General features: G+C 40.6%; 1 protein-coding gene across 4 annotated transcripts in view; it reads left to right on the forward strand.

The window, feature by feature from the left end:
- Window positions 1-25901, forward strand: part of DNM3 (dynamin 3) — a 369574-nt gene that overhangs the window by 133650 nt on the left and 210023 nt on the right. For 3 of the 4 annotated variants that reach the window (XM_081113203.1, XM_081113205.1, XM_081113204.1), the window contains exons 13-14: window positions 5863-5914; window positions 6754-6783. In XM_081113203.1, the coding sequence (XP_080969329.1) occupies window positions 5863-5914; window positions 6754-6783 (82 nt within the window). The remainder of the gene's footprint in view (window positions 1-5862; window positions 5915-6753; window positions 6784-25901) is intronic. The other variant, XM_081113206.1, reaches the window with a different exon arrangement.

Below are 25901 nucleotides of genomic sequence, written 5' to 3' on the forward strand. Positions count from 1 at the left end.
AAGCAACGTTTTAAAAATCAGTAGACTTCTACTGTTCTCTTTCATTCTCAGAGCTGTTATTTTGAACTTTATCTTCATCCTTAAAATGGATCTTAGGAGATGAGTCATCCTTCTTTCATAGGGCCCCACGTCCTGGAGGGTTTTCTTACGTAATATTTAGCCTGGGACTTCACTGAGGATCCTGCAGGGGGAATGCAGCTTCCTTCTCCCTTTGGCTTCCATCTGATTGGAGGAGGCAGGCCTGCACATGATGCATCGTACTCTGAGGACTCTCAGCATGTGTTTATAATATCCTTGGGGTAATAAAAGAACATTTTAGAAGGACTTCTTTATTCCAGAGCAGTACTGTCCAATGAGCTTTCTGAGATAATGGAAATATTTTCTATTCTGGGCTGTTCAGTACAGTAGCCACTAGCTGCATGTGACTATTGAGTGGCCGAACTGGGACTAGTAAAACAGAGGAAATGAGTTGCAAGTGAAATAAAAATCAAATTAAATAGTAATTAAAGTTTTAATTTCAATAGCCATATATGGCTATCAGCTACTGCATTGGATGGCACACTTGCAGAGTATGGAGAATCCAGCCCATTGCTCAGGGTCCTTACATCTGTGGACCCTACTTAACTGATGGCTTGGTGGTGATCTACTGTGGTGGCTTCTAGAAGAGAAAAAGGGGGTAACTCTGTTCGCTGTTGCTAAGCAAACCCTTTGACTCAGGAAAAAACAGTCAACTCTTTAATCTTCTGTCTATAACGTATAAAGGATGGGCTTTCCCCTCCCACTGCCTTGGTTTGTCTGTTGCTACTTTGCTAGTATTTTCTCCATCATGGTTACTGCTGAAGTGTCTCTCTTATAAACTAAGCATGATGGTGGAGGGAGAGGCCCAACTGACACTTGATATGCAATCTGCGTTTCCGAGCGACTCCATTTCCTTGGTTCAGTTGAGCTCTATTTAGGTTCATGCTGAGTCCACATTCTTCCTCCTCCTTTGTCACTTCTATCTCATTTTTCAGCCCCTGAAATCTTGTTTTGACCACACCGCTCTGTTGAGACTGCTTTTGGATTAAATAGTTAATCCAATGGACAATTGTGAGTTCTTCATATGACACCATTAACCAGAGGTTTCAGTTACTAACTTTATCTGAAGACTATAAACCTAGATCTCCATTCCAGAACTTCTTCCTAGACTGGGTGCCATAGTCAGTACATACTGGGCATTTCTACTTATCCATCCTAGGGAAGTCTCAACTTGATTTTCCTTAAACTCATCATCTAATCTTAAATCTACACCTCCTCCATTGTTCCCATTCTCTGTGGGTGGTAACTTCCAGTTTCTCAAACCAGAAACCTGTCATTCATTATTCCTTGTTCCCATCTTTGTTTCCTTCCATCTTTACCAAGTTCACTTGATTCTACCTCTATTCTAGTTTCTGAATTTGTCTAATCCTATCATCATTTATATCTTTCACAGAGTGCCCTGCAGGTCGTTGGTGCCCTAAAATTCTTCTTCTCTTGCTTGGGTTACTACAGGTCCTCCTGCCTCTTGTCATGTCCTTTATCATTACTTCTGAGATCCCCTGTTACTTTCAGAATAAAGTTTAAACTCCTCAGTATGGTTTCCAAGGCTCTGTAGAAACTGTCTCTTACCTCTTCTTCCAACTCTGTACTAGGCAATGTCAATGGTGAGAGAGGTAGAGATACCAAGATTCATGCAACATACCATCAGTCATTGAGGAACAGACATTGTCAGAGAGGAATTAGAGACCTGCCTGACATAATCCTGTTTATATGGTACAGGTGCAGACCAAGATCTTTGGGAGTTCCTGGGAAGGAGAAATAACTGGAGGTTTCTAAGAAGGCATGTCCCAGAAATGGTACTTGATTGGACTTTGAAGGCTGGGCAGGAATCGCAGTCAGAAGGAAGGGGTGTAAGCTATCTGCTTCCTATCTTAAGGGGTGTAAGCTATCTGCTTCCTATCTTTTCTGCTTCAGACTCCAAGAATTTTTACAAAACACTGCTTTGATCATGCCATTTGCTGGCTCAGAAACTTTGAATACTTTTGTCTGCCTCTACTATAACAGCCAACTTCTCCCTAATTGGCTCTCACATTCAGTTACTGTACTAGGTGACTTTTAAGGTCATTTACAACCCTGAGTTTATGATTATATAATTTTGCTGTAATAGTTTTACCTCCCACGACTTTTCTATGTTCCTCATTTTTTGACCTCCTGACTTTGATGATACTACACCATTCTCCTGGAATGCACTTGGCTGTCTTCCTCTATTAAAATTGTACCTTTCTTCAAGTTTTCTGTGAAAGTCTCAGATCACATCAGACCAGAATAATCCCTTTTGTTTGTCTCTGATGCAGAGCAATTACTATACATAGGATTTGTTTGATAAGTGGTTATAAACCCCTTGGCATACTCTCCTGTGATTTGAATCTTTTATTGTGTATGCACATGGACAAGGACAGAAACTAGAAATGAACATGCAAAAAACATTGAGCTACATGGTAACATGGGTTTCTTTTTCTCTGAATGTCTTTCAATGTGTTCTTATTTTTACAAAAATTTAAATCTCTTGTTATATACTTTTAAAATCATTATGTCTCAGAGCATTAAACCTAGTTTGGCTTCATGTATTTTAGGGTTCTGGAAATCCTTCCACAGTGACTTGGTTGTAGTAGGAATTTATACGCTTAACAACAAACACAATGAGAAGCTATGGGGTAATTATAGCTCACATATGAAACAGAAGCACTTGCGGGGGTGGGGGGTGCTTTGTATTACATTCTCACATGTTTACTTCTGTAGAGCTTGTTCTTCCTTTGTTCTTTGTATTTTGTGTATGTATCTCACCACCCACACTAGATAAATTGTAGGCTTCTGATTATAGGGGCCATACCTTAATCATGTTCATATCTTCCACAATAGCACCTTGCAAATAGCTGGTGCTCTCAAAGTTTTGACTTATGTCAAATGAAAACATTATACCTAGGTCTGTTTTCCAATATTGCACAGATAACCAGTAAAGGATCTATGAACAAGATTATGTCCAAAGGCTCAAGTTCACTTGCAAGTCTTTACACGATTTCCCATAAACACATTTTTAAATACAATGGGGGCTTGACTTATGAGTGTCCCGACTAACGAGTTTTTCGAGATACGAGCCGTCTCTCGGCCGAGTTTTTGCTTTGAGTTGCGAGCTAAAATTCAGGTTAGGAGCCAGCTTCAGATACCCCACCGCTAGTTGGCGCAGCGAACGTCACAGTGTGGGTGCATCAGACCCCTGCTCACAGTCAGACACAAACTCAACCTCATTCACAGCCTCACCACAAAATTCAGAATAATGTAGATTTGGATTATGTAGAGAAATGGTTGGAGAAAGATGATGTTCATGGTGATTAAAGGACTTAAGCATTTAACAAAAACTAGAAAAAACAAAAAATGAGGAAAGAAGAAATAAGCTAAAAGTCTAATGTGAGGACATTGAAAAGCAAAAATATACACAAAGTATCTTTAGTAATCAAATACAGTATGGCCTTTTACCACCCACCCTTTCCCCAGCCTCACTTGAATGTAGAATATGGGTTTTCAGGAGTTTGAGTGAAAACTCGTGGGAGATTATGAAAGACTAGAGACCCAGTGCACAAATTCGTGCACTGGTGGGGTCTGGCTGGCCCACCCCAATAGGGCCAATGGGGCCGGGCCGGGGGAGGATATGTGGCTGGTTGACCGGCTGGCCCTGCCCCCTGGTCAAACTCCCGGTTGAATTCCCAGTCGAACTCCTGGTCAAGGGGGCAATTTGCATATTACACTTTTATTATATAGGATTACTGTTTTGAACAGTGGTTCAAACGTGTGATGTTGATTTCTGATGTGGCTCTGAGCCATAATATCCCATTACTTTAAACAGTTAATGACTTGAGCTTTTTCTCTGTTTTGGACTATTTCATCGATCTTCAAAACAACCTTTAAGAACTATGAAACTGCTAGTTAGAGGGTTCAGTATTATTAATCTTCTCAGAATAACCAAAATAAATTTAGTTTTCTTATATCAATAGATGTTTACTCATTGATTTACCAAAAGAAAGCCTTCATACCTTTTTTTTAATGTTTTTTAATTGATTTTAGAGAGAGAGGAAGGGAGAGGGAGATAGAAATATTAATGAGAGGGAAAGATCGATTGGCTGCCCTCTTGCACCCTGCTGGGGATAGAGCCCACAACCTGAGCATGTACCATAACTGGGAATTGAACGAGTGATCTCTTGGTTCACAGGTTGACGCTCAACCACTGAACTACATGGGCCAGGCAGAAAGCCTTCATTCTTTTGACTGATAGAGGAACACAGTGCCTGGACATGTGGGCTCTGGGGTTAAATTGTTGGGGTCATCTCTGGCTCTTAACCCCTGGCGTTGTGTTATAATGGTGTCGACCTCACTGGGCTTCTTATTCAACAGATATTTGTTAGAGCTAACTACAGTGTGCCAGGTAGTTTCTAGGCCTGTGATGGCGAACCTTTTGAGCTCGGCTTGTCAGCATTTTGAAAAACCCTAACTTTGGTGCCGTGTCACATAGAAATTTTTTGATATTTGCAACCATAGTAAAACAAAGACTTATATTTTTGATATTTATTTTATATATTTAAATGCCATTTAACAAAGAAAAATCAACCAAAAAAATGAGTTCGCGTGTCACCTCTGACATGCGTGTCATAGGTTCGCCATCACTGTTCTAGGCACTGGGGATATAGCAACGAATGAAATAGACAAAAACCGCTGCTCACAAGGAGCTCACATTCTAATGGAAGAAGACAGTCAATAAACACACAAAAATTTATTAAATTATATAGTACGCTTGAAGGCGAAAAATGCCATAGAGAAAAATAGAATAGTGTAAAGGGGATGAGAGTCCTAGAAGAAGGGAAGGATGCAGTTTTGAACAGAGTAGTCATGGTATGCCTCACTGAAAAGATAAACTTGAACAAAGACTTGAAGGAGGTGATGTCAGGAAATATGCTTATATCTGGTGGAAGCTTATCTAGGCAGAAGGAGCAACTAGCATAAAGGCTTTGAGATGGGAATATGCTGGGTGGGTTTAAAAAAATAGTGGTCAGTGTGGCTGAACTTCTCCAATGAGGGAGATGGAGAATAGGAGGAGATGACTCAAAGAGCGGAGGGTGGGGGTAGCTGAGTAGGGCCTTGTGGACATCCAAGTGGCGATGTTGAGTTATCATAAATGTATATGAGTCTAGATTTGGGGAGATGGGTCAAGCTGGCTTTGTTCTATGGGAGTTGTCAGAATATAGTGGAATTCAAAGCAATGAGATTGTAAAATGTCACAGAGTTTGGGATCTGGAGGCCAACTACTTATTAGCTGAGTAACTTTGGGAAATCCATTTAGCTACTCTGTGACTCAGTCTCCCCATCTGTAAAACGAAAATAATAATAGTAACTACTTCACAGGGTAAAATTAGTTAAAATCACTAATATCTGTAAAGCGCTTGGAACATGGCATATAGTTAATAACTACTAACTGTTCATTTTCAGTACATCTACTCTGCACACCTGCGGGACGTCCCGAATACTTGCCTTAACTCCTATTGTTATTGATGCAACAGTGCAGCGATGCTTCCTGTGGTGTTACTATGTTTTTGGTTTGTGACCGTTAATTGGGACTAAGAGTTCCACTGAGTTGGTTTTGCTTCAGAATAGTGTCCTGAATTTTTGGTATATTAGCTCTGCCTAAGTTGTTGATACATTTTTTTTAAAGCCTGTATATATTTTAGTATCTGTTACTTGTTCAGAAAAAAAAGTCTTACACGTTTCTTCAGTGCTGCTCTCCTTTGCTTTTCTCAGTGCTCAGCAGAGGAGCAGTCAGGTTCACAAGAAAAACACAATTGGAAATCAGGTAGGAATTGCTTAAAAGAATTAGTGCATGCATGCCCCAGTAAGTTTGAACTAAATTGCTTGATTGACTATTAAAAAATGCAAATTAATCCTGCGCAAATTTTGTTGGAAATGCAGCTTTCAGTTTTGTTTTGTTTTGGCTTTTAAAGTTTTTAGAGCGAATTGTTTGGGTTTTTTTTCTTCTCATTATTTTGCTACACTATGCAGTTAACCCTATTGATTTAATTTAAATAACTTCTCTGCTATTTGCTCTGTTTTTCAAATTTGACTCCTTATATCCTACTTTGCTTGCTTACATTACCAGTAAGTTTGATTTAACAACAAATCTGTGAGTCAGTTTAAGGTTAAAATATGGTGAATAGTTGCATGAGCTTTCTGATGCTGCTGACTAGTTCACACGTTTGCACAGCTTGATAACAGTGAAGGGACAGCTCATAGAGAAGGCAGTTGTTGCATTTCACTGCTGCCACACCCAATTCCTGTTGGTTAATAAAGATGTTAATTCCTCAGAAGATCTGATCTTTTGAGTTTTGCGTTTTGGGCTGACCCACTGTCTCTAATAGCGGTCTACAGAGATTGCATTAACTCCGATAGTTTGCTGCTGCTTTTATGTTTTATGTGATAATGAATATTTGCATTGTTATTTCTTTTCAAGTCAAAACAATGATGACTTTATAGTGCTGGTTTTTTTTTTTTTAATGCAGAGGTACAATTATTGAACAAATTGAAACCTCTGCTCTAGATTTTTTTCCATTGTTTTGAAAGGAGAAGAGGTAATAACAGACTTTATTTTAAAAACTTTTTTCCTGAACTAAAGCATATAATTCTTTGCTATTTCAGGGAACCAATCTTCCGCCTTCAAGGCAAATTGTACGAGCTAAGTTCTGTAAGCTTTACTGTTGCTTTTTCATTTAGCTTCCCATGGGCACAGTTTTGTCTTTAACTGATTAACTCAACTAGCGCTTGCTACTAATTTTTTTTTAAACTTAGGTTGTCTTGTCCATAACACCCTATCATTAAAACAAACATCCTCTTAAGAGGGTTCATCCCTTCACTGCTAATAACTTGCTGTGATTGAAAGGTATGAACTAGTAAACTCTAAAATGCTGTAATAATAAACCCTTAACATTGTGGATGCTTTGGTATTTCTCTAATTTTAATGGGCCTTAAAATAATTAAAATCATTAATGATCTCCATCTCTGTCCTTTTATGCCATGTTGTTATATGGTGTAAGCCTTTGTATAATACTATTTCCAATAAATGTCGATGACGCTCCTACAAGGTGGGTGAATATTGAACATCTGATTTGTTATATTTGCTGATAAACCTCCCCAAATTCCAATTATTTGTAGTTATTTTTTTTTAAATAATAAAACAAAACCAAATTTACATTGATTGCAATTTTATATTGCTTTACAGTTGAATCTTTTAAAACTAGATACTCTATCTTCATTTTATGAAAGTGTAAAGATTCTGTCAAATTCTAGCAATCATTTTTGGGGGAATGATTCTACTCTCATTTCTACCATGGACGAAGCAGCCCTAAAGTCTTCCTTCCTTCCATCTACGCACAGTGGAGGATGAGATGGGAGCATGGGCCAGTTATTTGCTCCATGTTGCTTTGGAAGAAACGGACTTTGGTGCTAGACATCCCTTGCTTCAAATTATGACCCGTCACTTAGTAGCCAGATGGCCTTGGACAAAGTGAGCCTGAGTTTGCTCAGTTACGTGATGGGAAGAATAGAAAAGATTTCTGCAGGGTGAATGGGAGGATCTGATGTAATATACACAATGAGGTTTGCAGCTGGGTCCTGGGTTTGTGACCTGTAAAGACCAGATACCTTGCTCCCAGCAGGTAGGTGCTACTTCTTCAAACTTTTGGGAGAAAACACATAAAGTATAAGAAAATAATAAAAGTTATAAGATGAGAACAATGAAACACTGGAAAATTAGAAGCCATGACACATTATTCCAAAGATTGCAATGCGCAGAAAAAGGATTTGCCTATAAAACTTTCCTCATGGAAATACATACTTATTGGAAAAGCAGTGATACAGTGGCATAAATGCATACTCTAAATCAGATCTGAAAGGAAAATCTGAACCAGTTACCAATTATATTACTTCCAAATGCTCAAATCATGCTAACGTGTTTTTATGACTTTACTTTTGCTGAATATTTCCAAGCCCATACATTTTGAAAGTTTTATAAATCCAAAGATAATAGAATTGGGGGGACTGTTATCATAGGATACAGGTACTTTATCCCAACCTCTTGGGTCCAGTTGTGCCTTGAAAGTCAGATTTTTTTATTTTATTTTAGAAAAGCAATACATATTTCTGTGGGTCAGAGATAGCACCCTGTAATTAAACACATTATTTTTCTGTAGTGAGACAAATGAATAGTCACACCAGGTAGATTAAATGAGACATAGAAATAATTTCATGTTGTCAGGTTTTGCTGCTAAATTTGTTTAAAAAAAACTTTTTTTTTTTTGCATGTAATGGATTATGAACCTGAATGTCTTATTTTTCAGAGTAAAATCCAGTAATTAAAAGCAATACAATATAGTTTAGGAATCCTTTATTTTTTTTCCTTCTTAGTAGAAATGAATCATAATGACTTGAAAACATTTTCCTTTTGAATTTGAATATCTGATGCTGATTTGGGTTTGTATTAATACAGTTTATCAGTCAAGAAGCTCAAAGCCAGGGAGCCAGGGAGCCATGGAGCCCAGCCTGCTGACTGACGCAGACTTTTGTGGTTGGTGGGCTGAAAATTCTGCAGGATCCTAGCAAGTGGTTCATCCATTCCAATATGCATTTAAGGCTCTGGGTTGGAAGAATTGCTATGCAGGATCTATACTGAAATATGTTAGAGGGGTTTAAGGAAAGCAAAACTCCTCTTTAAAGTCTAAATTCCAACTGCTTTTCTCTAGCTAGGAATTTGCTTACAACTTTTATAAGTTGATGTCTGCAAATGTACAGAAATTTATGAGTACACAATTAGCTTCAGGTTGGACCGATCAAAAATGTAAATTTAAACTTAATTTCATTCATCCCTTCATTCATCAAACATGTATTCGAAACACTCTGAGTGATAAAAACTGTGGTAGTTGTTTAAGCCAATGATGACTAAGTCACAGCCCTGTCCTCAGGGAGCTCACAGCCCAGTGAGGATGATGGTAAGTAAGAAAACTGAAGACTGCTTCCTTCTTCAAGGCTAGTTCTTTCTGATCCTCCAGGTCTCACTGAAACAACATTTCTGCGAGAGGTTGGCCCTGACCATTGGAACTAAAATCACACACCCCTCCCCAGTGTCTTACTATCATCTTATGCACAAAATTTGTGCACTCAGGTGGGGAGGGTCCCTCAGCCTGGCCTGTGCCCTCTCACAGTTTGGGAACCATCAGTTAGCGCTGCCTTGGAGGCGGGAGCGGCTCCTGCCACGGCCACTGCACTCGCCAGCCATGAGCCCAGCTTCTGGCTAAGCGGTGCTCCTCCTGTGGGAGCATACTGACCACCAGGGGGCAGCTCCTGCATTGAGCATCTGCCCCCTGGTGTTCAGTGCACGTCATAGCGCCTGGTCGTTCCACCGTTGGGCCGAAATCAGATCTCCGAAATCCCCCGAGGGGTCCCAGGTTGTGAGAGGGCACAGCTAGGCCGAGGGACCCCACTGGTGCACGATTGGGGCTGGGGAGGGAGGTTGGCCAGCTGTGGAGGGACCATGGGAGGGCTCCAGGGTATGTCTGGCCTGACTCGCTCAGTCCTGATCAGCTGGACCCCAGCAGCAAGCTAATCTACCGGTTGGAACATCTGCCTCCTGGTGATCAGTGCATGTCATAACGAGCGGTTGAGCAGCCTTAGCATATTATTAGCATATTATGCTTTGATTGGTTGAATGGATGACTGGACACTTAGCCTATTAGGCTTTTATTATATAGGATTTTTTTATCTTTCTTCACTAGGACCTAAGCTCCATTAATGATATTTTTTTTATGATGCTTAAAGCAGTTGAATATCATTGTAAGGTTTTAGGCATGATCATATTAACGTTTTAGAAAACTCCTGCTTATAGTGTGGAGAAAGTTCTGAAGGCAGAACAAGGTTAGAAAAAGAAGACTAATCAGGAGGCTGTTGCTGACAAGAGATTATGGTGATCTGGGCCAGGCTATCTATACTGGATTCAAGGACAAGCTCATGAGTTTGGGAGAATTAAATAGGAAAAATCCAAAGGAGGTGTGATGAGATGAGTGTTGGGGAGACATCTGGGGATCATTAGCAGTGCTGTTCAGGTATATGATTTAAGTACAGGTGAGATGGTGGTGCTCTTAATGGAGAAAGGAACATAGTGAAAAATCCAGTTTTGGAATCAGAAGGGTATTTGTTGAGTATGAATCACTGTGGGAGATTGGAATAAAAGTCCACTGGGAAGTTGTATAAAAATGTATAGAGTTTAGAAGACACAGAACCTATTCCAAAGGTAGTAGGAAGCCACTGAAGGATTTCCAATAAAGAAGGGTTACCATCTGATTTGTATGTTAGAAAGGTCTGTGTGTCAGCCATAAGGAATGGTTTGGAGAAATAAAACTAGAGAGATGGAAATTTTTGAAGAGGTTTTTGAGGTAATTTCGTTAAGAAAATACAAATGTTAATAGTGAGAGGTATGTAGGAGAAGGAACATTTAGGAACGGTTAGCAGGTAGAAAGAGTTAGAAATCGTTTTGGGGATATTAAATCATCCTCCCAGGCTATGGCTAAGAGATCCACTGTTGGGAGTGCAGAAGTAGGAGGAGCAGATTTCAGTGGCAAAGGGAGAAGAAGGTGGTGATTGCAGTCTGGGATATATTTTTTTGTGCCTGTTAGTGACATCAGTAGAGTTTGAGGTTCAAGACTTGTCTACACTGGAGATAGAAGTTTTACAGTTTTCAATGTATACTTGGTAGCTGAAGCCATGAAATTACCTACAGAGGATGAGCATATAGAAGGAATGATGTAGAAAGAAGAGTCCAGAAGAATGAGGAACTTAAAATTAGTCTAGGAACTGATGAGATAAGTAGGAAAACTTGGAGAGTAGTAGAATGAAAGCCAAGGGAAGAGAACATTTCAAGGTCTTGAAGGTTATTTCAAGGGAAAGGTACAATAGTATTAAATGTTTCCAAAGAGTCCAGAAACTTTGGGGAAGTTGTTTAATAGTTGGGCTGATAGAAGGTTCTGTGCAGTATTGGGGACTAAAGTAGTATCAGTCCTCTTGCTCTTATGAATTGCTCTTCTACTCTACAGCTAGAAGGTAGCAAGAAGCTGAGAAAGCAGACCAAGAAATTGATGTCCTGAGCTGGGGTCTTTTTAGGGAGGCAGCATGTACGGTCAGGAGAGCAGATGAGTTAAAGTTTTAAAGAGAGATAGGTTGAAATAAAAGATTATGTCATCTAATATGAATGGTTTTGATTGATGTATTCGTCAGGACAGGCCAAGCAAGTAACAAACAACCCAAGAATTTCAGTAGTTTACTATAACATCAGTTTAATTCAACCTGCAGTAACAATCCCATGAAGGTCATTGAAATGGGAACAGCCCTGCTTCACATGGTCAGTCATGCATGGTCTTTGGAATTCTCTTCATTTTTCTAGCAAATAAGAAAGAGAAAGAAGCATTAGTGAGGGAGATTTTCAAGAACAAGCCTAGCAATGACATTTTCATTTCCATTCCATTGATCTTCACTTAGTCATTTGTCCCCACCTACCTGAAGGGAAACAGGAATATAATCTGAGCTTGTGCCCAGGGACAAGGAAATACAAAAGATAATGTTGACTGAAAATGGGAAGGAAGTGGGCAAGTCAGGGCGCTGGGAGTTTTACTGAAATTAGAGAAATATGTACCAGGATTAAGGCAAAGAGGTGGTAGGGTTGGAGGTTGAAGTCAGTGAGTAAGATGTTGTATCCCAAGGTTTAAGAGGCCAGGGGATGACACCTAAGCATCAGAGATGTTACTGGAACAAGCAGAAACAGATGCTGGCGGAGGGCAAACAAGTGAGAGCTATAGACTTTCGTGGAACATTGTTAGTCTTTAGAAGGTGTGGGCGCTGAAAATGAGCGGGGATAAAATTTCCTTGTTGTGAATATGTTTAGGGCCAGGATATATTGACTGATAATTTACTTCTTTAGCTATAAGAATCAAGGGAGGGAGACACAGATGACTTATTCCTTGGCCCAGCCTTATTGTCTGTTTTGTTTCCTAACAATGTGTCTTCTATTGCGTTTACTGTAGATTGGAGTGTGAGATTTCTAAAACCTATAATCTCCAGACAACCTTCTTGAATTATAGTCTGCAAGCAGAAAAGATCTTTATTTAAAAAAAATTCAAAACAGGGTTTCTTTCCTCCCTACTTTCTGTAAACTAGTGTTAGTAGTCACTAGTCTCTTTTTCTTAGGACTACCTACAAGTTTCAGAAATCATCAACACAGCACAACATCCTAAAATTTTCCTACCAAATTCGACTCACCTCTATAGGTGTAACTGCTGTTATCATTTCAGAATATGTATACATGCACACCCAAACATAGGTACACATATGTACACACAGACACATGGTTTGAGATTTTTAAAAATACAAGTGGGCATATATTGTACACATTTTACACAATAGTTATAAGCTCTACAAAGGCAAAGAATTTTGTCTCTCTTATTCACTGATGCATCTGTAACATCTAGAACCTGGTGAATAGTAGATGCTCAGTAAATGTATTGAAAGTTGAACTTATTTAATCCGTTTAATGATGTATCTTGGAGATGGTTCCATGTAAGTACACAGACCAAAGATGACAAAAAACTTATTTGGTGGTGTATGGTATTGTACATTCCATAGTTATTTAATGATCTTCCTAAGGAATTTATACTCTAGTTTTTCCAAAACAGCTGAACCAGTTATAGACCCAATGATATATGCAAGTATATGAATCCACAGTAGTGAATTTTATTGAGATGGTCGTTCTTTCATTATGAACAAATTATGTAATGTATTTTATATATATATATAGATAGATAGATAGATGTACTAACCATCCTTGGTTCTCTAGTATAAGCCATATTTGGCCATTAGGGGGTTGATTCTTTTGCCATTGAATAAGTTTTCCTCTTATTAGTATATTAATTAGTATATTTTGCTTATGAAGTAAAGTCATTCTTCATAAAAATACATAAACATATTTATAAATGAATAAATGAAAAATAAAATGACTGACTATGCAATACTATTAAAATTTCTACTGACAGAGAAATGTCACAGACAGCGAGGGAAAAAAATTATTGTATGCCTCATTCCTGATTATCTCAATTTGCTTGAGAAAGCAGGAGGCTGGGCTGTTTGGTGAGAGCCAGGGGAGTGAGAGTTACAGGGAGCCTTAAGAAGATGGTGGAACTCAGTGTAGTTACCATGTGGAATGTAAAGACGAACCAAATGGCTTTCAGCTGTTGGACTAAGTCTCCCCACCAGTTCATATGCTAAGACTCCAGAGTAGAGAAGCTAATTTATTTGTTAATACTGAGAGATCCCAGTCCTTTCAATTCATCAAATTAAGGGTTTAGCAAAGGACACTTAGTAAAACCTCAGAGCCTACAAAGGTGCCCTAGAATCTCTTGTTAGTGATGCTGTCCCTGTCCTATACCAGAAGGTCCTTTTGAAAGGCTGTCCCTGGTTCACTATCACAGTAAAAACAAAAGTAAACAGGAGCCAATAAATTCTTGTAGGTATTTCCAATAGAGCTCTTTTGTTGTTTTTGCCCATTGCTTTCTATATTGAAACCAAATCCACCCAACACATAAGTATGTCCCCAACTCACCATGACCAAGGCAAATTATAGTTTCTGTCCCTAAAGCATGAATCTCTACATTCAGTGCAGTAACATTACAGAACTTTTCCTGAGTGAGTTCGTGTTTAGCCCACGATCCTCAAAATATGGAGACATCTTGACATTCTTAAGCTATTTCATCGAAAGTGTTCTGAGATATATATTTATAGAAAAGAGAGCTAATGTTGATCGTGTCAGTTAGGGGAGAAACAGGGGTGGGGTGGGGGCCGGGAATCTGGTGATGAGCCTTGTGAGCTCCATTCTCGACATTACGCCAGACTCTTTGGTTTATCTTGAGTCTCATTGTCAGGGGACCTAAATGTCAGAACATTAATCCTGGCATTAGTGTAAATTTCTGGGCTATTTTATTATAATTTTTAAAAATTATGTTTTGTAATAAGATACTCCCATTTGAGAACAATATTTTTTCCCCCCTGAAAAATGTATTTATCTTCTAACCGTAGGTCACAGATTTTCCAGATAGGAGCCTTACATGTCCATGCAAAATTCTATTTGTTGTAAGTCTGTCACCATTTCATGTAGCCACCCCTTTTCTTCTCGTCCCAGACACTTCAATATGAGCAGGTCTCTCATAGCTTCTGTGGTTTGTATGGCACAAGAAGATTGTAATTTTTTAAATATTGAAATTTCATCTTTACATGAAGTAAGCGAACGTAGGCTTAATAGCACATGTTGGTTTCTCATCTGTAGGTTGTATTATTCAAAGGCCAGACCTGTTTTGAGCACCAACATGACATACGTCTTTTTTTCTCTTTATTTTTTAGAGTAAGGGGTATTCCAGTTTCCTGTCTTCTAACAATGCTAATAGTTCGTACTTATTGAGTGCTCTGTGTGTGTGGGGGTGGGGGGGGTGGGGGGGGGAAGGGGGCTCATATTAAAATCGAGATTTGTACATGGATTGTCTCATTGAATATTTCCAAGAGCTTTATGAAGTTATTCCCAATTTGATGGATGAGGAATGGAGAGTCACAGTCTTAACGTGACTTTCTCAAAGTTGTTCCATAGTAAGTGAGGGGGTTGGTATTTTACTTCAACTTTTTATTATAAAAACTAGAAGCCCAGTGCATGAAATTCATGCATGGGTAGGGTCCCTAGCAGCTGCTGGCTGCCTGCCAGGGCCTCTCTTCCCCCAGCTGCCTACTGCCGCTATGTGCCATGCTGCCCTCTGGTGGTCAGCACACATCTAACTCCTGGTGGGTCGAGCTCCCGCCTGTGGGGACAATTTACATATTAGCTTTTTATTATATAGGATTGTCAAATATAGCAAAGAGCTGGAAGCCTAGTTCTGTGAAAGGCCATGTACGCACCCCCTAGTTTGTTTGTGTGTACATATACTATTTGAAAGTAAGTTGCAGGCATCATGAACTGCTTATCTCTAAATACTTCAGTTTCATTTCCTAAGCAAAAGGTCATTCTACTTTTATGTCCACACCAACATTTTCTCACCCACGAGGATTAACAATGATTTTTAATACTATCTATTGTTCTTGTGATTCAATTGCAGCAATTCTAGTAGCTTGAAAGAGTTAATGCTGGTCTCAGATTTATATGAAAAGACCAATGTGGTTTATTTAGAAAGATTAATGTGAAAAGACCTGGAAAGACCAGTGTGGTTTATTTGCCTAGCAGTATATATTTGCTAATTATCTTGGTGAAGAAAATAAGTAAAACTTATCAGAGGTGATCTCTTGAACAAAGTGTAAACATGTAGAGCTTTAGGTAAATGAAGGACTAAAATGCCTTACCCCCAAAGTGACTATGAAATCTCTTTGACTCAGCAACTAATCCATCCCTCACCTCAGGGAATTCTCGTGGGCTGAATTCACCGGGATGAATGTTCCCTCTCCAGGAAATGAGTGTCCTGGTTTCCTAATTGAGCCTGCATTCCTTGAAGCTTTGCACTGTGCTCTTGCCTCACCAAACAGTTGGCTGGAGTGTTCGTCCTGACTCCTGGTGAGGTTATTTACACTCTGAGCCTGTGACAGATGGCCCCGTTGGGAGGATTATTCTATGTGCTGCCATTTATATTGTCTGGATGGAGCATTACTTGGAAACGGTGCACATAAATACAAATGAGCCTGACAAATACGCGCATGAAACTCAGTCATCATCATCATCATTTCATTTCCAGTGCCTTTGATTTATTCTTTGTTTGCAGTATCCTATGAATTCTTTATCTATGGGGTCCTATGACCTCTGCCCCTTTTCTGAGTTTCAAGTTGAGTTTCTATTGACTGTTTATAAGCGTTTTTTTTTTAATGAGAAAGCACTATCATAACTAAAACATTAGTTGAAATGCAAGTCATTTTATTGTTTCCTGCCCCAGTCTACTAAACATGATCTTCTTAATTAAGGTAAGACATTTTTAGCGCCGGTTTGTGTTTTCAGTGTTTTTTTGTCTCTTCAAAAATCTTTTCCTTCCCCAGCAACTCTGGTCTTCCTGTTGACCTGCTGCGAAGTGGAGGAGGGGGAAGGGACAAGGGGGGCTTGTTTTTGAGAACTCAACTATCTATAAATGATTTCCTCTCGTTTGGTACATCCCGTGGCCGGGTTTCATTTTCTGATGCCTGGTGGCAGGACCCATGTCCTGAAGGAAGGAACCATGTCATCCTTCACTCATCCTGTGCTCAGAGCTTGACCACGGCTGTGAATATTATCTCCTATCACTCCTGACATTTCTTGTGCTTCTCTTCCCGAGCTACATAATTCATGTCACTGTTTTCCGGTGCATACGGAGTCAGGTTTTAGAAATATGAGACAATTTTAAAATTACAGATGCAAGGCCTTGCTGCATGAGCCAACATCTGCAGCCAGTTTACGAGGTTAAGCAAAATAGCTGCTCTGGATGACTGATATTTACCAGGGCCTCTCCATTTCCCATCAGAAATAGGAATGCCTGTGACTTCTACATTCTTCTGTTTTCAATGGGAATCGGGGTTTCATCCATTACATACCTCACTCTATTGAGTTACCTCACAGAGCATCCTGAGTTACAATTAGCCATGATTAAGGAGGCCAGTGAGAACATGGGTAATTAATGTCCACCAATAATTAAAATACTTACCTTAACCAGAGCCCAACACTCTCTCCTAAAACCTTATACTGAAATTCCAAACCAGTAAAATTGCATAGAATTTTCTTTTGTTTTGTTTTGGTGCAGACAAAATAAAAATCTGGACACATCATTCCCTTGCTTACTGACAACCCTCAAAAGTACTTCTTTCCCTTTAGGACAGTGGTCGGCAAACTGCGGCTCGGCAAACCACGGCTCTCTAGCCACATGCGGCTCTTTGGCCCCTTGAGTGTGTCTCTTCCACAAAATACCGGCTTTTCCACAAAATACTGACTTATGCACATGGGCCACGAAGTTTCAATTGCACTGTACGTGTGCGCCCGCACGTGGTATTTTGTGGAAGAGCCACACTCAAGGGGCCAAAGAGCTGTATGTGGCTTGCGAGCCGCGGTTTGCCAACCATGGCTTTAGGACAAAGTCCAAATGTTGCCACCTTTTATCCATTCCCTGCCTGTCTCCTCCTTGTCGCTTACAATCCTGAATTCTGTGGGCTAGCCATGGTGACCTTCAGGCAGTGCCTCCATGGTCTTTCCCTGTTGGGACTTTTAATGTGCTTCTTCCCGTGCCTGAAACATCTTTAAAAAAATTAAATATATATGTATTGATTTCAGAGAGGAAGGAAGAGGGAGAGAGAGAGAAAAACATCAATAAGAGAGAATCATTAATCGGCTATCTCCTGCACACCCCACACCAGGGATTGAGCCCACAACCGGGGCGTGTGCCCCAACCAGGAATCAAACTGTGACCTCCTGGTTCATAGGTTGACACTCAACCACTGAGCAACACTGGCTGGGCTCTAGGAACTTCTTTAAAATGGGTTCTGTTTGAGATATGCTTTCTTCATTGGCCAAGTCTTAGTTTTGTTTTGTATTTGCATCAAGATGATGCTGTGAAGGTACTGAGTCATCATTTGAAATCAGAATTGCATGGGAGACCTTCAAGTCTGTCACCCACCCATTCCAATCTGGCTGCTTCCCCTCTCCATTGAGTCACAGAAATGATGCCTGGCAAGGTTGTGCAGCCAGCACATATTAGCAGAGCCACAGTGGTCATTTAGACATTGAATGTTCTCATGACAGTTACAACTGGCTGCTCCCGCAGTTGCTGGAGCTTCTCTCTCAGAACTCTCTCCCTCCACAAAAACCTCCCCTTTATCCAGAAGTTAAAGACAAGGTTTGGTCCAGAAGGGGGCCTCCTGTACCCGGCTCAAGCACTGAGTCCCACACCCCTTCCAACTGGTCAGGCTGCTGCCATACTAGTTGTTAAATGTTTTGAATATTATTTCTTCAACAACCTCCATGTTACCCAAACCAGGGAATAATTTTGACTTGGAGTTCTGCTTTCCCTCACAGTGGCATTAGACATTTTCAGCTCTCCCATGAAAGTCTCTTCTGTTGACTTCTGTGGATGCTGTATTCTATTTTTGTCCCATCCTTCTAGCTACTCCTCTCTCTCCTTTGCAGGTTCATCCTCTCCATCCAGCCATTACCTGCTGGTTTTCCATAAGATGCAGTCCTAGGTCCTCCTCTCTTCCCACTCAAACTCTCACTTTGTTATTTTTTCATACCTAGGGCTTCAGTTACTCCTGTAGTCAGCAATTCAAAAATCTGTGTATCTGATTGAGACTTCTCCGTAGACGGTGGTTTATTTTACATGTTCACCTCTTTTCATGTCCAGACAGAACTCATTACTTATCCCTTCCCTCACCTTCGTCCTCCTACTCTCTCTCAGAAAATTTGCCTCCACGGCTTGTCCAGCCTCAGAAATTAATCCTTGGGCGTCATCCTGGACACCTCATTCCCCTTCATCGTCCATCATCCAATTTATCATTGTCATAATAATTTCCTTCCTAAATATTCCTCAAATATGTCCACTCCGCCAAACGTCCATTTCCACCACTCCTGTCAAAGTTACCATTGTCTGTGACTTAGGATTCTGTCTGTTCTCCTGCCTCCTTTCCCTTCTCTGTAATCTCTTCACCAGACCAGAGCAAGAAGGAACTTGTCCTGATGCCAGTCTTAGGTCACTGCCCTACTTTAAGCACTTCAAAGGCTTTCCATCATCTCAGGATAAAGACCCAATTTCTCCACATAAATTACACGGCCGAGCATGGTTGTCCTCCCCTCCCAGGTTGTCTTGCATGAGGCGCACTCTTGCTTTCTGTCCTGTGCATTCCATCTCCCATTGCACACCCTTCCGATTTCAGTGCAGTGTTAGAGTCTGCCGGCACCTCTTCTTCCACCCGGGCAGGTCTCAATGTACTGAACTGCTCCTGGGTGGCAGCAATCCAGCTGTCACTTTACATTGATCTGTGTGAGTCTTTGTTTAGTGTCTCGTCCCCATTTGTCTGTAAGCTCCATGAAGTTCAGGAACTGTGCCTGTTTTTTTTTTAAATATTTTTATTTTTGACTGATCCTTGTAGTTTCAATGCGCTGCCTGACCCCGATAAATGACTCACCCATCCTATATAATAAAAGGCTAATATGCAAATTGACTGAACGGAGGAATGACCGGTTGCTATGATGCGCACTGACCACCAGGGGGCAGATGCTCAATGTGGGAGCTGCCCCCTGGTGGTCAGTGTGCTTCCACAGGGGGAGTGCTGCTTGGCCAGAAGCTGGGCTCATGGCTGGCAAATGCAGTGGCGGTGGTGGGAGCCTCTCCCACCTTCGCGGCAGTCGGACATCCCCCAAGCGCTCCCCGGACTGTGAGAGGGTGCAGGCCAGGTTGAGGGGAGCCCCCTCCCACACACACAAGTGCACATATGTCGTGCACCAGGCCTCTAGTTTTCTATTAAATGAACTCAGAAATATTTACGAAGGTGCTTGTTTTCTCTCTCAAAGAAAGCCCTCTGAATTATTTTTAGAACAATAGACAAATTCTGCTCAGGCCTTGATCATTATGTGGTATCTCTTCCCTTGTGTGTGTGTATTTTTGCCCTTAGACGTGAGAAATGGATGATGGGCTTAGCTCTCACTCTGTTTTGTATCATTGGGAATCTCTTCCACATGGAGGGCTCCCATGAACTTCAAAGGGAGCTCTGCACATGGAAAAGATACACAGGAAAAAAGTGGAAAAAGTAGAGTCCTGATTTTCATCATGGTTAATGGCCTGGACCCTGGAGAGGGTTAGGTGAGTAAACGCTGAGAATAAACAGCCCACTCTTAGTGAGCTCTTCAGAAATAGCTGAGCATGTGAAAGAAGGAATGTGTAAACAGGCAGTCAGGAAAATCCTGGGGAACAATGAAAAGGGAAGGAATTCCTTAAGAGTCGTTTTGAGAATCAAGATAATATAATAGCCTAGTGCACCACTGAGGCCAGGCAAACGCACTCATTGTGTGAGCACGGGCTGATGTTTTGGGAAGCCGCTTTGATAGGGCAGAATGAATGGAAGACGGTGGAGACACCGTACATGTAGTTTTTGCAGATTGGAGCAGTCCCCAGAAAAGTGAGCGGGGGGCCATCCCTAAGTGAGGTTTTCTTGTGAAACAGTAACTTGGAGTTCTGCTTAACTTGCATTTTATTCACGTGGTTAGGATTTAAACTTATGCTGGTGTTTTAAGGTAAAGGCTGGGTTTTACAGAGAAAACAGAAAGTTATCTTTTTGGCAGCCATATCTTCAAATAAAAAGGGGATTTGATATGAATAGTAAATGTAGGTTCCTTATTTTCAATCCACTTTTCTTGCACACTGTGAATATGATTCCAGTCAATCAAAGCAGTTCCTTATTTAAAGTAGTCCTCTTTCATCATGGCGATTTCTTATGTAATAATCCAGAATTATTTCTCTTTATGTTGCGCTATAGATTTATTTCACTACTGGGTTATTTGTAATCTTCCTCAGTCTTCTGACATGCTGTGTTCATTACACAGTAAAGAGAATCTCAAGAAATTGCCAAGGAAGGGAGGGAGGGAGGGAGGAAAAAAGAAAGAAATTGCTGTTTTAAGCAGCCAATAATGTGATGGCAACCTATACTTTTAATAGCATGAATACTATTGGAAAATAAGGGAAATACAGGAAAATTGAAGGAGGAAATAAATATAACTTCATATCTTGTCATTAATTTTCAATCATAGTTAACATTTTGGTGTATATGACAGTCTTTTTCTATCCTTACATTAACAAATATAACTGAAATAATACCCTATGTACTAATGGGTACTGATCTAAGTCCACTCACGATCCATACAGTAGTTCTGTGTTATTATTCCATGTGACATATGAGGAAATTGAGGCCAAGAGACTTACCCAGTGTCACCCAGCCAGCAACCCAACTAGGAAGCAATCAGCTCCTGCCCAGTGTTAGTGCTTCCATGTTATGTATTAGGTGCTTCTGCTCAGCTTAATTGAACAGATGAGAGGATTCTACCATAACATGTTAACCATTTTCCAGTTAGGCACCTACATTGTTTCCTATAGCTATTAGAAACAGTACTATTGCCAACATCCTTGTGTGCATTGTGGATTGAGGTGGTCAGACCATCAGAGAGATTTTATTTCATTCAGGTGCTGAGAGGCTGAATCCTCTGCAAAGTGGAACAAAATGGCAGACGTCGTCAGCTCCTATGAGGGAGGCCTGTGGGTTACATGGGTGGACTTGGCCGTGAAACAGGAGCCCGATGGCAGTTTCCTCATCTGTCACATAAGGAAAATGCTGTCTTTCTCAAAGGATTATTTTGTGGATTAAAATAAATAACACACGCAGAGCTCTTAGCACAATGCCTGGCTCAGAGTAGTGTTGAGTAAATGTGAGCTATTGTTTTCATCCTTGAATTCCTAGAAATGGAGTCAAATTGTGTCGTTAACTTTGTCTATTTTACTTACGAAACTGCTCTGACTTCCTAGAAAGTTAAAACCATGAAAAGAACATCCAAACGTACAAATGTCACGTAGCCAACTCACTCACAGTGGTATTTTGAAGAGTCTTAAAAACCAAAGACTATTTCATCAAATATTTGATTATTTTGTGTCTTAATTTGATTATCATTTAAATCCCGTTAGCTAAGCTTCATCTTACTTGCTTGTTTTCACAGCTTTTTTACCCCCGTCAGAAAGTCAGTTCATCAGATCGAGTATCCAGTTTTTATGCATGTCAGCCCACTGATGAGACACGCCAGGGCATACTTACGGTGGCCTTCATTGTTATCATAGGGATAGGGTACCTGGCACATTTCCTGGTCCCCCACAGACATTGGTAGATACTGGTTGACGACTTATCGAGTGTTTTAGGTGATAAATACCTTTGAACACTTTCCTGAATTAAATGTATCCCTCAAACTGTAGGTATGAAGCCCTTCCTTCCTGTGTTAAGCACGTGCTCATAGGCAGGCTGGCTCCCAAGATGAAGAGGGGAGAGAATCGGGGAGAGAAAGGACCTGGACTATACTTCCTTAACCTCTGAGATTTACCCATCTGAGAAGTTACTTTACTCCTCCCGGGGGGAATGAATGAGGAAACAATAGGAGTGCCCCTCTGTCCCCACCCCTTGGCAATATTCCTTACTTTCCTCCATCTTTTATTCCATTGGGTTTAATGGTTAAGCCAGTGGTTCACCAGGGGTGTGGCCAGCCCCCTGTGGAGGAAGAGATCAATAGTCTCTGGGTCCTGGTACTTCCTTCTTGAAGCTGCTCCTCCATAGCTAATCGTGGCTCCTTTGAGCATCTTCCTAGAACCACCAGGGGAGAGGAGACTCTGAAATGGGTCAAAACAGCACACCAGTAAAATTCACTGTACCAGTAAGGCAGGTCTATACCCAAGGTTAATTGTTGGCTTCTTATTTTATTTCTTGTTTCAAATAATGTCCAGTCATATTGTTCCCATAGCCTATCACAGATTCTGCAGCTATCAGGGGATATCATTAATCCATTCTAATTTGCATTCAGTATTAAAATGTCAATGAAATAGACATGTCCTCAATGTCTATGAAGTTCTCAGAAGTTAAAGTCCAAAGATGACATTCCCAAAGGAGTTGGCAAAGTCTAAGATACTTATGGAACATCAAAGAGGGTCTGTGGCCCAGGTGGATTTGGGGTTCCTTCAGCAGCCGTACCCTCATAGAATGGGTTGTTTCTTCTGGGCTGCTGGAGTCGAATACTCTCTTGTTTTCCTTCCTTTAATTTATAAATAAAGCAAAGAGGGGGCCACAAAAGATAATCCCAGAACCAGCTCCATACCAACGAATTTAATAAGACAAATGGACATTGAGTCTTTACAGCAATTATCCCAGGCAACATTTATGTTCCTGGGCCTCTTTCCCTGCTGCCATCACTGACTGTTGCCAACACTCAGGGGATCTGAAGGAGAGGGTGTAGACAGAGAAAACCATCCTGGGTTTAGCCCTCCCAGGCTGTATTTTTTTTTTAGTTCTGTGAACGTCTACATTTTTTGGGGAAAATGTCTTCTTAGGAGAATTTTGCCACTGACCATTAAGGGGGAATTCATCTAGATAATCTTAGAGAATACTTGAAACACCACTGTCTGTTTCCAAGTTCAGGATGTTGCACTGGGCAGTCCCGGTCAATAGGTCTTATTTATGTTACCTTTCTCTCCTATGTAGCATATTCAAACCCTCATTATTTTATTTTCCTTTGCCTCTGTGTGTTCCCTTCCTGCCCCTTGTTATATAACTTCTTGATCTTAGACGCCTAGGCCTCCTAAGGAAGCTTTCTCCCTCCTATCTAAGCCAGAGCCAGTTTGAAAACATGAGCCAGAGAGGATGGTGACCCTTGAGTTGTAAGTAAGTCACATGCGTTAAGGTTAGGTCTCCGCAATTCCCTTCTTGCCCTAGGCCCGGTGCAGAATGGCGCTGAGTGCCCCTAATCCCACCTTTGCTATCCCCTACCTGGGCCTGGGTCCTGGCCTGGACCTAATAAATTACAGTTGGACCCTCAAGAGTGCTCTGTGATACAGACCTTCAGTGCCTTACTTTGACTTCTGTAAAGTTCCTGGCACAGAGTATGCAATAAATTAAAACTATTATTTTTTTTTAAGTAGTAAATTTTGTTCCCCCTCCTGAGGTCTCCCCTACAGTTGAACTCTTGCTTAGAAAGATCTCTGCCAGCCAGTTCAAGGACAAGCCTCTATCCTGAGGTTGCCTGTGCTCACCAAGGTGATGACCAGCTGGGCCCACGCAGCTCTGAGCATTTTCCCACGCAGCCCTGAGGCATGCGAACTACCTTCAGAGAAGCAGCTACTCATCCATGGACACAGCCTTTCTATAAGCGTTTGTCATCTACCAAGATAAAAATATCACATGGTCTGTGGTTTACAAACTCCCCCCAGGCGGCAACAGTTAAAATTTGGCTCAAAGCTGAGAAAAACTTGCCCGGTCTCCCATAAGCAAGGCCAAGGTCAAAACGCCCTGCTCACAGATCAAGTTCAAGACCCAAAGCCTTGGCTGGACTAGAGCTTTTCCACATGCCCTTTTTTCCCTCCTCATAATGTTATTTCTTGTCTGTGTATTAATTTTATGACCCAGTGTGCTGGCCAGATGTTGAGGTCCAAACTTACCCCAACATACAGATTTTGCAAACCCTGAAAGGCCTGGCCTCTTACGGAACTACCAAGGACACACTCTCTAGAGTAGGCTCGTCACTAAAGGAAGGGGCTGGGCTATTCCACTTGCTGGTCTCACTTGCAACATTTCTGTATTTGGCATAAGAAGCTTGGATGTTATTCATGGCAGTAAATTTTAAAAATTGGTTTGTTTCAAGGCTTACAAAAGAACATGCCCCTTCAGCTCTCAAGGTCCCCTCTAGTCATGTAATTATGGGACTGCTTGCTCTTGTTTACTTGGGCATTCAAAACAGAATTTGATATTCAAATACTAAGAGGCTGTAAGTGGTTATTGTACTGAATGGTGATGGATTTATTGTGGTGATTTTACATTTGAAGGTGAAATCAGCATTTCACGTCTTTCTCTGTGAAGAGATTCTACAATCCATCCCATTTGTCTTTGACAGTCTTTGGAAATTTTATTCATCTTTGTCTTCTTTTCTCACTTAACTTTTCCTTTGTTTTATTCTATTAATTTCCCCTTCACATTCTTACCTCTTGTGTCCTGACCATTTTTTTCCTGAATGCCTGCCTTCTCCTGGCTCTTCCCACTGTTTAACTTGATTTCTCTCTCCTTCAGTTTTTATCTGACAAGGTACATTAGGAATTGTTTTTTCTTAATTCTTATGTTGAGGTGATCGTCATCAGAGAAAAAGCAAGTTCATTTGTGGCAAATATGCTTCTCTGTTGGAAAACAAAGGGCTGGGATTGGACCAGAGCATCTTAAACTTTCTATGACAGCAGCTTACTTGCTGACAGTGTTCAATACTGAACACTCTTCCATGGGTGTCGCTGAAGGATGCTGGCCACATGCACTCACATGTGCATAGCTGTAATCCTCTTTTATTTATTTTCTCTCCATGTGAGAAAGCCTGTTGCAATGCAAATGACGGTAACATCATAGAATGTACTAATCAGAATATTCTAATTAATTTTAATGTTGATTCTTTACAAATTTTATTTTAACTGTTATTTGTAACTCATAATTTCCATATAGCTCAACTGAATATATCCACTGGGTGAAATGATGTTTAATAAATATCATGTTTTGATTATAACATTCCATTTTTCTAGAGGTGCATCTTTGAGAGATGAATTCAGTGGTACCAGTAAAACCAGGTCATTTTAAGTTCTCCGAACCCCATTCTTACTTACATAGTATCTGTCTTTTTCACCTGATTGGCTTCTCTGTGTCCTTTTGTCTTTTTATATTCTGCCTCTCTATCAGCTCCCTCCTGCCTAGATTGAATGTATAATCATTAAAAATTAGATATCATTTGCTCTAAGGACAGTGAAGTTTTGATTGTATATACGCAGGCAGTGTTTTTCAAACTTCACTATGAATCAGAATTACCTTGGGAACATGTTAAAGTGTAGATTTCTGGGCTTCAATGTACGTGTTCTGGTTCATTTCGACTTGTTAGTGACCCAAGAATCTGTATTTCTAGAAAGCATCCCAATGGTTATAACTGATAGAAACCATACTTTGAGAAA

The sequence above is a fragment of the Myotis nattereri genome, assembly GCF_964212035.1.
Source record: "Myotis nattereri genome assembly, chromosome: 18".
In the NCBI taxonomy this organism is placed as follows: domain Eukaryota; kingdom Metazoa; phylum Chordata; class Mammalia; order Chiroptera; family Vespertilionidae; genus Myotis; species Myotis nattereri.